Source organism: Myxocyprinus asiaticus, chromosome 17, assembly GCF_019703515.2.
Source record: "Myxocyprinus asiaticus isolate MX2 ecotype Aquarium Trade chromosome 17, UBuf_Myxa_2, whole genome shotgun sequence".
In the NCBI taxonomy this organism is placed as follows: Eukaryota; Metazoa; Chordata; class Actinopteri; order Cypriniformes; family Catostomidae; genus Myxocyprinus; species Myxocyprinus asiaticus.
Genome location: NC_059360.1, coordinates 16,701,514 through 16,719,040, shown reverse-complemented (window position 1 = coordinate 16,719,040; position 17,527 = coordinate 16,701,514). Strand labels below are relative to the sequence as shown.

The 17,527-nt window shown below is 39.3% G+C and overlaps 1 protein-coding gene across 3 annotated transcripts in view; it reads right to left on the bottom strand.

The window, feature by feature from the left end:
- Positions 1-17,527, bottom strand: part of crim1 (cysteine rich transmembrane BMP regulator 1 (chordin-like)) — a 199,154-nt gene that overhangs the window by 71,894 nt on the left and 109,733 nt on the right. For all 3 annotated transcript variants that reach the window (XM_051722293.1, XM_051722294.1, XM_051722295.1), the window contains exons 3-5: positions 11,829-12,071; positions 10,656-10,776; positions 7,156-7,277 (exon numbers count right to left, since the gene is read on the bottom strand). In XM_051722293.1, the coding sequence (XP_051578253.1) occupies positions 7,156-7,277; positions 10,656-10,776; positions 11,829-12,071 (486 nt within the window). The remainder of the gene's footprint in view (positions 1-7,155; positions 7,278-10,655; positions 10,777-11,828; positions 12,072-17,527) is intronic.

Below are 17,527 nucleotides of genomic sequence, written 5' to 3'. Positions count from 1 at the left end.
TGGATGAACTGGAAAGGGATGATTGTGTTGTGGAAATTAGAGTATGAATAGTGTAGATCGAATTCTTCTTTATAAAAGCAAAGAATGTCTTGCTTTCCATGATATGTCCCCTTTAAAACATATACATTCTGTTGCAATACAAAGATCTAGTGTCACCCTTAGGAGAGAAATGAAAATACTCCGAACCATGAAGAAGAAATAGAATTCAAAGGCTAAGGAGATTGTGATTCACATCCTCTCAGATGCTTGAGGTGATTTTTTTCTATGTTAGAGAAGAGAGGGCCTCTTTAGAAGGACTCAGTCTAGCATTTCTTTTTCTCTTTCTGTACCACAGCTCAACAGGAGCTACCTCCCAGTGTTTTGCAGCCCTCCCTTATGCTGCAGGCTAGCTTGTTTTGGCTGTAGCTACTGAGAGACAGACTAAATAATGTGATAACGCAGCACTTCGCAGTTGTGCCTCGCACTGCCAAGACCCGCCACTGTTCTGGACATGCAAATCACTACAACTGCACAACACCTGCAAATCAAGGCTAACTTGTCAAGAAACAAAACAAAACGGCGCCTTTGTGTGCATGTTTTTCCATCCTTTATCTGTGAAAGATAGCGGCCACTGTGTTGGAGCAGACATAAGAGGTGAGTATAAAAAAAGAGAGAGCATAGTGCCTTCGGGGCACTGTCAATCATTGCAGGCTTCACAGTGCACACGTTATGTGGATGGCCACTTGCTGACTCCTATTCTAGCCCTACCTTAATATCACTTTCCTTTTCAGACAACGCTTTCTCTGAAAGGCGAAAAAGACATGCTTCTTAATGGGCCATGATGTAATGTGTTTACGCTACCAGTTAAACTCTGAAAATGTTATGTCACTTTCTGGCTGAGCCTAGTAAAAAATTTGGTTTCAAGGCATATAATCTCTCGGAAGAATGGGCAGCTGTTTAAGTACTTTACTTCATAGTTAGATGTCCTAATCCATGCTTGTCCTCTGAAAGGGAGCCCATTGTTCCCCGATTTCCATACGTCATTTAAGGCAGATCAACAAGCTACTATTTACAGAGATAATCCTAATGCTAACTGCTTAAGTGCTGGCAAGACAATCAAGCTTCTACAAGACTTACGGAACACTTTCTCCTTGAAGAGAAGAGGAATATCTGAACTGAGAGCACGATACCAGGGCTTATAACCTCCATAACCTCGCCTTCTATTCCCAAATTGAACAGCTTGCGCACACCGCCAATCATGCCCTTCTCCATGACAACCTGTCTCTGGGAAAACATTAGTGTAAAGATGGGATTTGTAGCAGTGGGGCTGTTTGCATGGGGGCTAACAAGTGCACTAGTTCATGTGTAAAGACACACAAAGCTAATAAGGGGAATAAAAATATAGCTAATGACAAGCCAAATCTACTATGCGCAAACAGGGCAGAGTCACTGCTGCAGTCAAACAACATATTTGCAAATTCATTTGTTGATAAATACATTCTCATTTTTATGGAAAAACTGTGGACTTGTAGCTGTCAACAGTCAATACGACATGAGAAACAAAGCTGTGATTTTAATGAGTAAACAAACTCAGTGCCAAACACCTTAATTTAAATGTGCAAGTCATGAAGCGCCACAACAAAACAATCCATTACAAGAGGCACAAAATGTTGAGATGCCTTAATTCCTCAGTGCGGTCAAAGAGGATAAGGTACTGCCAGTTCATGAAAATAGAGAGAACATCAAGCTTTTGAACTTTTGGAAAGGAGGTGCCGATTAGCTCAGGGTGGGAAAGTTTCAGATTAGACACATACATACCCTCACTAATCGAACCCTTCTCCTTATCTGCTCCCCAAGAGGGTGACATCACTGTCTGAGAGAGGAATCTGGTGCGCAAACACAGTCTGAGAATGCTCACTCCTTTGCCATCCCAAACACTTGCCTTTGTAAGTGTGTGCGGGGGCCTTGAAGAGAGGGAGAGACTGGCAGAGCAAGATGGCATTCTGTCTGTCTGACATCTGCTACAGCTAGAATCATCAAGCCGTGAATTTTTTTGGAAATGGCTCAGATGGTCTTCTCAGATATTCAATGGAATCTTTAAAACTGTGCTTCTTTAAGCCTGGTGCACACAGTAAGATTCTGGCCAGGATTTTGATGTCTGAGGCAAAGTTCAGGAATCGTGAAAAGATTAATTTCTTTATTAAGGGAAAATCAGCAGTCTTGGATTGCTTGTATGACATGCTTCAGCATTGGCCGATTAATTGCCTTTGCAATGAATCTTAGCCTCCAACAAAGTTCTGAAAGTTATTTAGCGTTCTCTTAACGATAAGATTGTACCATCAAAATTACTTCAAGTTCATCCTGGAAAATGAGCAGTCCACAACACTTCCTTCTCCAGGAAAACATGGATACAAAATACTGTTCATCTCATCAACGAAATTACTGACAAAAAAGTTTGTTGACAAAGGGTTTTTTGATGATGAAAAAGACGCATCATGACAATAAACACATTTTATTTACATTGCGCTAACAATGTTTCTTTCTATCTTTATTACTTTATCTATTTCTATCTTTTATTTTTTCTTTAAAGATAAATGTAAAAAGAATTGATTCACATACTACACTTATGGTACGCTGTACATTTCCCCACTTGAATACCAGTAAACTAAAATGGGTTAATTACCTCACTCAAATGTATTCTATATATAAGATTAATCAGCTATATCTGCAACATAAATGTAATATTACAACATACATCAGCACACAACTTACATCTGCACAGACAAAAACAACAATTGTATAAAACAGAAATAAAAAATGCACAGTGCGCACCTGGCTTTATGTAAAGTAGATGTCTTTATGCTCACATAACCCAGCTGACAACCATGTTCTACCAGATTAATGTGGTCAAGCTGGTTTTCTGGACATGGGAGCTGGTTTCTGGTCTAAGGTGGTCTATCAGCTCTAAATAAAACTGACCAAGATGGTTTACTCGGTCGAACCAGGACCACCAGCTGGTAGACCATCTGATCAACCATATAGACCAAGTATCAGCCTCAGAAGGCATGTCCACACTCCACCCACAGTCCATTCACTGACCATCTGATACATATTGCAAACAAAAATGGCAAGCTTGATGTAACTTCCGGGACTCAGAGTGCACAGGTTTTTTACCAGTACTTAAGCAAGCAAAGTCGTGTTTACAAGGTACCAGGGTGTTAAAAAAAAAAAACAGAACTGCAGAACGTGAATAAGCTGTAAAGTGGACCAGACTTTATGCTAATACAAAAAAGTCTGGCTCTGCTAGATTTATCTAGACTAGCTTGGACCAGGTAGTTTATACAGCAGGGTACAGTCCAAATGTGCAAATGGGATAAAACTATGGAGAACTGAACTTCAAATAAACACAATATAAACTGAATTTAATGAGTCTGATTTGTGAGACATATTTTAATTACGGCAAGCCGTATTTACATCTAATTGATTACGTTGAATAAATTTTACCACGCATTACAGAGAAGAGATATTATTAAAAGAAGCCTGCTCTTCTTCCAATTAAGCATTCATACAGACTGTTTCAACCAGGCCAGCCTTATGTAAAACAAATTAAGGTATTAGCAAAGTAAAGTGGCAGCTTTCCATTCCAGTATGTGGTGCCTTAGCAATGTGACCACTTGCATTATTATTGCATTCATGAGCAGTATATTCATCTGTTGTGTCAATTTGCTCATGCCATGAGAGAATATTGAGAAGGTCACTCAACTGATGACATCTGTGTGATAACTTTGAATATTAATCAATCTTTGTCCATTCACGTGGATGAGTTTATTCTCCCATTTCCCTGCTCCTTCGTGTTGTTCCCCTCCCCCTTTCAACTCTGGAATATGAGATCAGCCTCAGCACTGTACACAGCCACCAGTGGCCAGATGTTCAATTAGCCTGTATGTCTATTCGGAGCTTTGATGCTCCCTGCACTGCTCTTCAGCCTCAGCGCTTTGTTCTCAAATCAGCCTAAGGCTAATTTCACCGCCTGCCATGAAGATGACACACAATCTGGCTTCTCATACCACACCGCTATTTGTGCTCTCTTGTTTATATACATATGTGCTTGAGAAGAAAGCGACTGTCACCAGACGCAGAGTATGGAAAAGAAAAGTCCTTGGGAGGTGCTCCTTGTCTCTTTTATTTGCATTGTCTTTCATGTACTGTATGCCCTAGGCCTGGCTGTAGGAGAATCTTCAAAAATGATCTTCTTAAGATGGATTTCTTTTCCTGTTCTCACACTACCCTTTTGGAAAGACCATGCCATACCAGCTTAAGGGGGTAAAACTGGTTTTGGAACATAATAGCTGGTTTGTTGCTGGTCCAAGGTGGTCTACCAGCTCTAACTAACTTGACCAAGATGGATAACCAGGTTGAATGCAGCAGTAGTCCAGCTGATAAACCATTTACACATAGTCTCAGCCATAAATGGCACTTCAACATACCACCCGGTCCAACATTGCAAGCTCCAATCATATTACAGCCAGTCAGGGAAGCAATGGTGCCAGGATTCTACAATGCGTGCTTCTGAGGAATAACTCATCACTTAATTTGGTTTTGAGTTTTGTTTGAGGCACTTAGTAGTAAGTTAACTAGATATCCATGAGTAGAATTGTATATTCCACGTTTTGTACAATATTAATAAATATATAATTGTATATTGTTTTGTCAGTAAAATCTTCTGTACTTATTCCTCAGACAGACAGAAATTCTTATCACATAAGTCTACACATATTTTCCCTTAATATTTATAGGTGTTTTGTATGCAAACCTTCATAACTTACGGAACAAGACTGCTGTGCCATTGTTTCAACTAGTTTTTCCACACTTGTTTATTACTGTGCTATAATTAATTTCAGATTTCCCCCTTTTCCTGCTTCCTTGATGATAAAGACATGTGCTTGAAACAAAAGTGTCTGCCATCAAACAGTGAATATGGAAAACCAAGTCCTTTTGGCAGTGCACTCTTTCTCACTGTTGCTATAACCTTCATGTATTGCGTGCCCTAGGCCTGGCTGTAGGAGAAACAGGAAGGAAATAAACAACTAGAAGGGAAGTGGAATTATTTGAGTCCTTTTAATTCAGAGAGACCACTCCTGAGCTTTCATGTTTGGATGGAGCCGTGATTCTGTTCCAGCAGCCATATTACCCTGTAGCTCTAGACTGGTTACCCACTGGAGCTAAGCAGGGTTGAGCCTGGTCAGTACCTGGATGGGAGACCTCCTGGGGAAAACTAAGGTTGCTGCTGGAAGAGATGTTAGTGAGGCCAGCAGGGGGTGCTCACCCTGCAGTTTGTGTGGGTCCTAACGCCTCAGTATAGTGATGGGGACATTACACTGTAAAAAGGCACCCTCTTTCAGATGATACGTTAAACTGAGGTCCTGACTCTCAGTCGTCATTAAAAATCCCAGGGCACTTCTCGTAAAGAGTAGGGGTGTAACTCTGGTGTCCTGGCCAAATTCCTCCCATTTCCCCTTATCCATAATGACCTCCTAATAATCCCCATCCATTAATTGGCTGTATCAGTCCACTCTCTCCTCTCCACCAACAGCTGGTGTGGTGAGCGTACTGGTGCACTATGGCTGCCTTCGCAACATCCAGGTGGATGCTGCACACTGGTGGCGGTTGAGCAGATTCCCCTGTTCACTGTGTAAAGTGCTTTGAGTGTAGTATCAGAAAAGTGATATATAAATGCAACATTCATTCATTCTGTTGTCTTTTTGTCAGCAGTTGTCAAGAATATTGAAAAGGCCCAATGCATGGTATACGGCCTGGTGTATGTTGATGTTTGCAGCTTTGATTTGGTGCTAATTTCCAGTGGATTCTTACACCTGTCCCCTACAGTCACTTCATCTAAGAGACTTCTCCACCACCTGCACACAGCTCTGCCCACGACTGTGGGGTGTAGCTCTCTCTTTCTGTCTCCTCTTCTTCCCAATTCTGAGTGCAGGTTTTATTAGTCATTGAGTGATGTGTAGTGTTTATATGTATGTGCACAGTGTAGACACGTACAACACTGTGATCATTTTGTCCCATCTTGAGAGTGTCTCTATCATTCAGATACCCTACCTTCCTTCCATTCTTTTCACACACAAAAACATACAGTGGCCCTTCTTAAGCCAGACTTAAAAATGTATGAATACTGTTACATTATACAACAAAAGATCAAACCATGTGGCATTTACCAAACACACTTTTCAAGCAAAACATAAAAAAAATAAAAAATGCTTGAGAAAAGGTTTAGTACTTGGTTTGGTATTTTGTATCTAATGCAATGACATTTAGGCATTTTGAAGTGTTACTTAAGTGTCCACATACTTCTTGGGGCCACAGTACACTTACATTTTTATTTTAACAGCGGCCTAAGCCTCTTTTTTACACTATTTCCTCAAGGGATTTAAAAAAAAACAGATGTGTGAAGTCATAAACTTGCAATGTAACACTGTTTTCTATCCATTTGTCAAAAATATTAATTTGTTTGGAAATGTAACATAGTGAAATATTCATCTAAAAAACTGTTCTTTATGTTGATGTGTGACAGTGTTTGCTCTCCCCTTGTCAAAACCCCCCCACAAAAATCATACTTTGAGAACTATCAATGAGGACAAATATGGTCAATCATATATGGTCAAAATCCCCATCTTCCTATTTATGTATATGTAAGAAGTAGTGTTTTATAATATTAAATAATTTCTTACAAAGCAAATACAAATATCAAATTAAACATTAACTTAATAAACATTCAAATATTAAAAATTATGAAATTTAAAATAAGAAAAAATATTCTAAATATTCTAAATATTTTTAAAAGTATGAATTTTGAATAAATAGGAAATTATTCTTAATATCCCTCTAAAAACGGCACACAGGGAAAATACATTTAAAAATGATAAGTTAATTAAATATCATTCAAAACGTTAACATTTATTTTTTTTTAAATAAGAAGAGTAGGAGTGTATGTAAAAAGTGTGTATTTACTGTAGCTAGCTGTGTTTTGTGGGTGTGTGTGTAATCTGTCTGCGCTTAGCCCGATCACTATGGCACCATCAACAGGGTTGTACACACTGACTAGACGACCTTCCCAACGCACCCACACATAAACACTAATTAACACAGAAAGAAAACAAATCTTACCATTGACACACTCAAGCACATCACAACACCTCCCAGGTGTTCCGTCACCGCGGGACACAACCTGAGGGGAAGTCCCTGCTGAGCATTGTGGGAAGGTGCAGATGCCGGGCAAACACTCGCATCTGAGAGAAGGATGGTTGGAGAGAGAGAGAGAGAGAGAGAGATGGAGGGCTTGTCATTCCGAATTCATAACAACAAAACTGACTTCTACTGTTGTTACTAGCTTTCCATGCTGTAACAATACAGTATTAATATTTGGAGACATGTTGAGCCTTAAGAACTTTAAATACTCATTATTGTGAAAAAATTATGTTTTGTGGATAAATGTACAGAAGTGGTGTGACCTGTATTGTGTGTGAGACAGGTGTAATGTTATAATCTGGACTGTGAGAGTGAGACAGGTGTAACAGTCTATTCTGGATTGTAAACATGAGACAAGTGTAACTGTCTAAAGTTAACTGTGAGAGAGAGACAGGTGTAACAGACTAACATGGATTGTGAGCGTGAAACAAACTGTCTAACCTGGATTGTGAGTGTGAGCCAAGTGTAACATCTCATTTAAATTTTGAGAGACAAAAATAATCTAATCTGAATTGTGAGAGTGAAATAGGTGAAACAGTCTAATCTGTACTGTGAGAGTAAAACAGTTGTAACATCTAATCTGGACTGTGAGAGTTAAACAGGTGTAACAGTCTAATGTGGAACGTGAGTGTGAGACAGGTGTAACATATGATCTGGACTGGAAGAGTAAGACAGGTGTAACCTTTAATCAGGAATGTGAGCGTGAGACAGGTGTAACCTCTAATCTGGACTGTGAGAATGAGACAGGTGTAACATCTTCTTTCAATTATGAGAGACATATGTAACATCTAATCTGAATTGTGAGAGTGAGACAGGTGTAACAGTCTAATCTGTATTGTGAGAGTGACACGGGTGTAACGTCTAATCTGGATAGTGAGTGTGAGAGGTGTAACGGTCTAATCTGGATTGTCAAAGTGAGACAGGTGTAACCTCTAATCTGAATTGTGAGAGTCAGACAGGTGTAATGGTCTAGTCTGGATTGTGAGAGTGAGAAAGATGTAACATCTAATCTGAACTGTGAGAGTAAAACAGGTGTAACTTCTAATTTGGATTGTACATGTTAGACAGGTGTAACAGTTCAATCTGTATTGTGAGAGTGAGAAAGATATAACGGTCTAGTCTGGATTGTGAGAGTGAGACAGGTGTAATGTCTAATCTGGATAGTGTGTTTGAGAGGTGTAATGGTCTAATCTGGATTGTCAGAGTGAGACAGGTGTAACATTTATTCTTAATTGTGAAAGTGAGACAGGTGTATAATCTAATCTGAATTGTGAGAGTCAGACAGGTGTAACAGCCTAGTCTGGATTGTGAGAGTGAAAAAAGTGTAACATCTAATCTGAATTGTGAGAATAACACAGGTGTAACGGTCTAATCTGGAAAGTGAGTGTGAGAGGTGTAATGGACTAATCTGGAATGTCAGAGTGAGACAGGTGTAACCTTTAATCAGGAATGTGAGAGTGAGACAGGTGTAACCTCTAATCTGGATTGTAAGAATGAGACAGGTGTAACATCTACTTTCAATTATTTTCAAACAATACAATATTAATACTTGGAGACACGTTGAGCCTTGAGAACTTTAAATACTCATTATTGTGAAAAAATTATGTTTTGTGGATAAATGTACAGTAGTGGTGTGACCTGTATTGTGAGTGTGAGACAGGTGTAATGGTATAATCTGCATTGTGAGCATGAGACAGGTGTTTTGTTTAACCAGGATTGTGAGCATAAGAGACATTTAGGGACATCTTTTTAGGTATAAACTGATTAAAAGTATGAGACTGTTGTAACCATCTAACCTGTCTTTTGAGTGTGAGACGGGTATAACAGTCTAATCTGAATTGTGAGAGTGAGACAGATGAAACCGTCTAATCTGTACTGTAAAACAGGTGTAAATGTCTAATCTGGACTGTGAGAGTTAGACAGGTGTAACAGTCTAATGTGGAAAGTTAGCATGAGACAGGTGTAACGGTATGATCTGGACTGTAAGAGTAAGACAGGTGTAACATTCTAATCTGGACTGTGAGAGTGAGACAGGTGTAACATTCTAATCTGGACTGTGAGAGTGAGACAGGTGTAACAGTCTATTCTGGATTGTAAACATGAGACAAGTGTAACTGTCTAAAGTTAACTGTGAGAGGGAGACAGGTGTAATGTCTTATCTGAATTGTGAGAGTCAAACAGGTGTAATGGTCTAGTCTGGATTGTGAGAGTGAGAAAGGTGTAACATCTAATCTGAACTGTGAGAGTAAGACAGGTGTAACTTCTTTGGATTGTACATGTTAGACAGGTGTAACAGTTCAATCTGTATTGTGAGAGTGAGAAAGATATAACGGTCTAGTCTGGATTGTGAGAGTGAGACAGGTGTAATGTCTAATCTGGATAGTGTGTTTGAGAGGTGTAATGGTCTAATCTGGATTGTCAGAGTGAGACAGGTGTAACATTTATTCTTAATTGTGAAAGTGAGACAGGTGTATAATCTAATCTGAATTGTGAGAGTCAGACAGGTGCAACAGCCTAGTCTGGATTGTGAGAGTGAAAAAAGTGTAACATCTAATCTAAACTGTGAGAATAACACAGGTGTAACAGTCTAATCTGGATAGTGAGTGTGAGAGGTGTAATGGACTAATCTGGAATGTCAGAGTGAGACAGGTGTAACCTTTAATCAGGAATGTGAGAGTGAGACAGGTGTAACCTCTAATCTGGATTGTGAGAATGAGACAGGTGTAACATCTACTTTCAATTATGAGAGACATATGTAACATCTAATCTGAATCATGAGGGTGAAACAGGTGTAACAGTCTAATCTGTATTGTGAGAGTGAGTCAGGTGTATTGGTCTAATCTGGATAGTGAGTGTGAGAGGTATAACAGTCTAATCTAGATTGTCAGAGTGAGACAGGTGTAATGTCTAATCTGAATTGTGAGAGTCAGATAGGTTTAACGGTCTAGTCTGGACTGTGAGAGTGAGAAAGGTGTAACTATCTAATCTGGATAATGAGTTTGAGATGCGTAATGGTCTAATCTGGATTGTCAGAGTGAGACAGGTGTTACCTCTAATCTGGATTGTGAGAGTGAGACAGGTGTTACCTCTAATCTGGATTGTGAGAGTGAGACAGGTGTAATGTCTATTCTGAATTGTGAAAGTGAGACAGGTGTAATGTCTAATTTGGATTTTAAATGTTAGCAAATGTAACAGTCTAGTCTGGATTGTGAGAGTGAGAAAGGAGTAACGTCTATTATGAATTGTGACAGTAAGACAGGTGTAATGCCTAAATTGGACTGTGAGTTTTAGACAGGTGTAACAGTCTAATCTGGATTGTGAGAGTGAGACAGGTAGAATTTCTAATCTGGATTGTGAGATTGAGACAGGAGTAACATCTAATCCGGATTGTGTGAGTGAGACAGGTATAACAATCTAACCTGGTTGGAAGGGTGCAGCAGCCATCTGCTGTCAGTCTGACCTGAGTCTCATAGCTGTCTGCAGGACACTGGACGGGCTTCACTGGAGGACACTCTACTGTGCTGCAGTCTACACTGAACACTGAACACATGAGACAACAATTATCACTCCTCATCAAAGCCTCCAATTAACACACCTCATCAAATCTCATTCAAGCAAATTATGTTCAACACATACCTTTTACAGTGGTTAAACTGATACAGTATGTAATGTGGGTTTAAAAGAACAGTTCACCAAAAATTTTAATTCTGTCTTTATTTTTAGTTCTATCAGAAAAGGCTTGGGATCATTGGGATTAATACGAACATAGATATACTTATATCATTTGGCATAAGCCCCATTGAGAGGTGTAGCAAGTTTTGATAAAATCTTCTTTGCAAAAATGTGACCAGTATAAAACCAGTAAAGTGCACTAAGAAAATAAACAGGGTCAATTTTAATTTCATGAAAGAACTTAAAAATAGATGTTTCTTATCCACCAACACATCTGTGGTTTTAACACTCTGCAGCTTAAGTGTGTCTCAAAAGCTTGTTTTTAAAGTCACGTTAAAGCCAAGCAGTTATCTCTGCTCAAGGCTGCCATATTTCAGAAAAAAGCAGAATGACAGCAGAAGAGGAACAGAAAATATTAAAACTAACATACTATGACAGCGAATTGAGAAACCCTGCAAGGAATTACAATTTGTCACTATCTGGTTCCTGGTGTGAATCCACAGACACCCATCACTGCTCTTGCCACAAAAGACATTTCTGAATATATACATTGCCACCTTTGTGCTATTTTACGCCTGCTGAAAAGACCAAGATGGTTTGCTGCTAATCTAGCTGTTGGACCAGCATAGCCATGCTCTTTTCAGACAAACATATACCCAACCCTACACTAACCCTAACCATTAAACTTTACTATTAAATATATTAAATCCCCTTAAAATCAGAAGAGAGCAATGGGTTGATAAGAATGTTGTCAACCTTGGCCTTACACCTAACCCTAACTTTGACCCTAAACCTAACACTTAAATCTGACTGGCTGATATGAATGTTGCTTCAGGACCAAAAATGATCCAGGAACATTGTAAAATCATACGTTATTTTCATTCACACTTAGCTCAATACTTTACATTGGACTCATTCACCTGGCTTGCATTCGTAGAGGTCGCAGCATTCGCCGGGTTTGCCTGAGCTCTTGGATACCAAGATGTTGAGGTGTCCAGGCTGGCAAACTTTCCTTAGACACCCAGCTGGGCTGCACACACAGCGGCTGGGCAGGGGACAACATTCTCCCGGTGGAGCGTAGCCCTCAATTAATGTGGAGTCTTCAGGACAGCGCGGAGAAAACTGCACCTCACACCTCGCCTTGGAACAGTCCGGTCTTTCCTCTACAAAGAAAAAGAACATAGGTTTGTAGTTTCTAATGTTTCGACATCCATAAATAGTTATTCTTTACAAATGCATACATAGGGTTGGGAACGAACTGAGAACCGGTTCTCATTCAGAAAATTATTTACATGGCATTTGGTGCTGTTCATGGTTCTTCTAAATACTCTGACAGCGTTAACTGCACTGCAATTTAGCGCAACCAGTGTAGTCCAATCTCGGACAAATAACTCTTATAAATTAGATAATTTAAAAAATCAGCTTCAAACTCATGAGTTATGAGGTTTTAATAAGCTTGAGTCAGTCCAATGACTCACTCACAGACTGAAGAAGCCTGAGGTACTTTCGTGATTACTTTCGTCATGTCAAACTCAAAATAAACAAAAAACTGTGTCATGTGCACTTAAGGCTTGTGTGACTTAAATCAGTAATCACTGATTTGTTTGTATGATGTGCTTTTAATGCTACAAATTCAAAACCCAGTTTTTTATTCATGAACAGAATCACTACATTTCTTACAATTCTCATCCCTTTACACTCATACTTCTCTCAGTTTCTTCCTGGTAATGTAAGACATTAACCAATATTCTAAAAGTAGCACAGACTGACATTGTGCTCTAACAAATAAAGAGAAACCACGAGGGGCCACCACACTTGCTTATTTTAAACTGAATATTGAAGTCCAGCTTTTTATAAACACTCAATTTGACCTTCCTTCATTCAAGGAATGACTGTCTTTATTCGTCCTTTACAAGAGAACAACAACCGAACAAAGGATGAAGGCAGAGAAATTGAAAAGGTGCATGGGAGAGACATCAAAAAGAGCCACAGAAAAGAAACATCATGCTGATGTGAATGCGAATGAACGGCAAATGTCAGCGGGAGAGACGCAGCTGGTAAGCCGTAATGCTCCTGTTTCTTATGTGCAGTCTGATTACACATTTGGCGTAGGGGCTGTGCATCGGCTCTAAGCATGGTGCTTCATGTTAAAACACAAGTGGCAATATTAATACTTGTATGTAAACAGTAGGCAAATCTGGGGCATAGCGTGACAGTTCACCCAAAATAGAAAATGCTACGTTAAACTAGGTATGTGTTCTCCTTTGGAACACAAAAGATATTAAGTAGAATGTACTATGGGTCATATGGACTACGTTTAGGATACTTTTATGGTTCTTTAATGGTCCTTTTGGATCTTGACAGTGACTGGTCACCATCCACTTTCATTGTATGGAAAAGAGCAGCCTGGACATTCTGCTAAATTATTTGTTTTATGTTCCATGAAAAAAAATGTTTCGAGTGACAAGAGGGTGAGTATTTTCATTTTTGGTTAAATTATCTTATGTTTTACCTAGAAATGTTATACTTGTGTTTCTACAGGAAATTTACTCCTTAGTAAAGTTCACCCCAAAATTACAATTCTGTCATCATTTCATTTTAAACCCATATGACACTTTCCCCCACAAGAATGGAATTTTTGAAGAATGTTGTCTCTGTTTTTTTTTTTTTTTTTCATACAATAAAAGTGAACTAAGGCTGTCAGTCCCTAACATTGTCTTAACAGCTACTTATGTGTTCCACAGAAAAAAGAAAGATATGCTGATTGAAACAACATGATGTAAATGATGATAGAATTTTCATTTTTAGTTAAACTATTCCTTTAAGCATTCAGAGTCAGTTTTCTGTAGAAAAAACAAAGTATATAATGGCCAAACGATTCTTCCTAATTGATGAATTGGAGTAAAAAATGCACAGCTGGGCAAAACCACTGACGCTGTTGTCTGAGTTTACAGTACATACTTTGTAAGCATTACTATGACAATGATTAATTATATCACTAAACTTAAAACAGGAGATGCAGTCAAGTCATTAAAAACATTGTTCAGCTATTTGCTTGATCATGTAGCAAAATCATATCAAATGTATTAAATGCTTGTCTTACAAAAACACTATGGCCTATATGTGCCTTTTGATGTGTTAGGAGAGAAGTGTCCTCCATTGAAATGCTCCTTTTTGAGAGAGAGGGTGTAATTACCTCAAATAACAGAGAGAAAAAGAGAGAGAAAGAGAGCAAAATGCTTACAAATACCCAAGAAGAGCAGTAAAGTTAGTCACCTTCTTAAAGCTCCTCATATTTAAGCCCTGTATTTATGTGTCATTATACAAGCGCTTGGGCTTTTTGTTCTCGCCCAGGATTCATGGACAATTATGAAAACATTATTTACGTTTGCAGGCAAATGCCACTTGAATGTGAAATGACTTAATGTATGGAGATATAATGGGTGGAAATGAGACAATAGAGAATAAGTAACATGGAGAAGAATCAAATGGGACAACCTGTAACACAGTCATACAGTATAATTAGACAGATTATCACAACAACTTGCAGCGATTGACATGCCAATTACTTAAGTAAATGAAACTTGTTAAATTTACGTTTACATTTATGCATTCGGCTGATGTGTTATCTAAAGTGCATTTAAGGTATACATTTTTAATAGTACTGTTACTACTGTATGTTTCCCCTGGGAATCGAACCCATTTTTAATACCCTGAAAAAAGTGCCAACCTACAATTGTTACTCTATTTGATCTAATCCATAAACCTTAATTACCAAAAAATTAACTTAGTAACCCAGTTTGTCAGGTAAATTTAGTCAGATTAAATTTGTGACTTAAATAATAACCCGTCAATTTAGATGTTACAGCATTGGTTAATGTAGATGATACCATATGAAGTGCATTTTTTAGGTTACTTGACAAATATGTTTTACAGTGTAGGGCAATGTAAGACAGAAATGTAAAATTTTAAGTTGCACTCAGTATTTTTTTCCTCATTAAAAAACTTTATTTAATTATACTTTTGCAATATATGTAGGAAATCATGACCACTCACATTAAAATGAAAACTCCAGACAAATCAGAAACCTTATAAAAGCTGTTTTATACTACATGGAGAGGGTCCGCACATGGGGGCTGCCATGTTAGAATGATGACCAGCCAAATACTACTGGCTTAATCTCAGTAACCGTCCTGTTATTTGACACTTTCACTCATTGATTAAAGTAACCTTGGCTGACTGTGAATACTACATTTCAGCAATGGCATCTGAAACTGAAAACTATTGCTTTTAAATGATGCTGCATCCAAGCCGCTAAGTGTCAGTGTAAGACCAAGATGACACAAAAACAAAAGTTACTGAGTGCACCCTCAAAGCTGAAGCAAGTGAATTCTGCGACACTAGCGCCAACTAAATTTAAAATAATTTAAAATAAATAATGTTTTCAAAACAGCTTTCCGAATACGTCCTGTAACAGGGTAAAAGGGAAATGAGGAGGCGAAAACCGGCTTGACAATATAAATAATCTTTTAATAAAACAAAAAGACACATAAACACATACAGGGCAGCTGCCAGTAACTCTCTCTCTCTGTCGAACTGCCGCCTCCGTTCGCCTTTATCCCTCTCGAGGGCTTGATTAGCCTGATTGGGGGCCGGGTGTGCAGCATCACGACCCGGCCACACCCTCCTCCCTGCCACACTCCTCCCTCCTTTCCTTCAGGCCACGGAGCCCACGGCATGACGTACATGGGGGGGGGGGGGTGACTTTCCAGCAAAACTAACTTGCCGGTTCTCCGATATGCCGTAGCCTGGTGCTCGGCCACTCGGTGGACGGTAGGAGTCTCCCCCGCCCTTGGCAGCGGTTCTCCCGCTCCAGGCAGTCGGCCATGAGCCCCTCCCCGCTCATGGTCGGCGGTCCTCTCTTGATCCCGCCATGTTTTAGTGGCTGGTAAGGGTCTCCTCCACCCCTGACCGCTCCAGGCGGTCGGCTAGGAGCCCCTCCTCCCCTCGTGGTCGGCGGCCATTCCTCCACTCTCAGGCAGCTGGGCTCCTCCATCCCCCGGCAGATGGCCACAGCTGCTCCGTTGGGGTGGATGGTAGTGGCGAGGACTCTACTACGGCGCATCCTTCCTCCTTCCCGGGCTTCGGCACCAATGTAACAAAGTTCAATGGAAAGGAGGAGGCGAGAACCGGACGAAGCATCAAAGTAATGTTTAATTAACAAAAAGACACATAAACATAAACACATACAGGGCTGCTGCCCGTAACTCTCTCTCTCTCTCTCTCTCTCTCGAACTGCTGCCTCCGGTCGCCTTTATCCCTCTCGAGGGCTTGATTAGCCTGATTAAGGGCCGGGTGTGCAGCATCACGACCCGGCTCCGCCCTTCTCCCTGCCACACTCCTCCCTGCCACACGCCCCTCATCTGCTGTTGTTCAAACAGTCAGATTGTCCTGCCCCATCTCATGCCATTGGTTGAGCAAAATTGTTGGGGCGGGTCTAAACGAATCTCTCAAAACAAACAGGAATTTTCATAGCGCCACACAGACACAGTGTTTACAATTTTCAGGAAAATTAACCTATGTATGGCTCACTTATGGTTGTCTCTGCATATTAAGATGGGAAAGGAAAAAGCATTTTAACATTAAAAAAGTTAGATACTTCAGCTTTAATTAAGGAAATTCAAAATTGTATGTGGCATCAATTTTAATCATATCTTTATCTTGTTTTCTATACCCTTGAAACAAAATACATAGGTAAAAGCAAAACTGTGATAAATATTAGAACTCAGAAAATGTATCTTGTCTTGTTTTTTTTCCACTTTAAAGCATTACCATTCTGAAAAACAAGATTATCTGAAAAGAAGCCTTAACATCTTACACAGTTTTAGTTGAAAATAAGACAAGAAACTCCTTTAAAATACAATGTTCTTGCAGAGAATAAGCAAGGGACCTCAAATTTGTGGGTTTACTTTAAAATAATACTTTTGTTTCACCCCCAACCAATTATAATTCAATACTGTCAGGGGTCTTAGCAGATAAAATTGAGTTCATTTCAAGTTCATATGTTCATATGGGTCCCCAAGTTACCATTTAAACATTTTCTGAGAAAACGACATCATTGAAAGCTCTTCCACCCCCTTCATCATCTGTCTTTTCCCTCTGCTAAAACCATCTCAGTACTCTCAAAATATCCAACAATCCCCAACACATCACCAAATCTATCCTTCAGCTTTGTTATGTGTGTTTTTTTTCTCAAGAGTGCACTTCTGTAGATAAAAAGCTTTTAATTTGTTCTAATGCTTGAAGCACATCAAAACATTGAGCCTCAAGAGCTTCTAAACATTTTACAAGTCACATTCAGGAATATTTTTACCCCAACAACATTGTGGGAAAGACCCTGACTGGCTTTCCTCTCATACCATGTCACCAAAAACACGTCTTATGTAAACACCCCCTTACTCATCCTGTGATGACTATTCTTGGTCAGTGTGGTTTATCACATCCAAGGATATGAATAAATGGGTTATTTTTTTAAATCACGTTATTGTTTTATCACATTATTGTCATCATTAATTGTACTAAACTAATGCATTTAACTGACAGCCCTAGAACTGAGAAA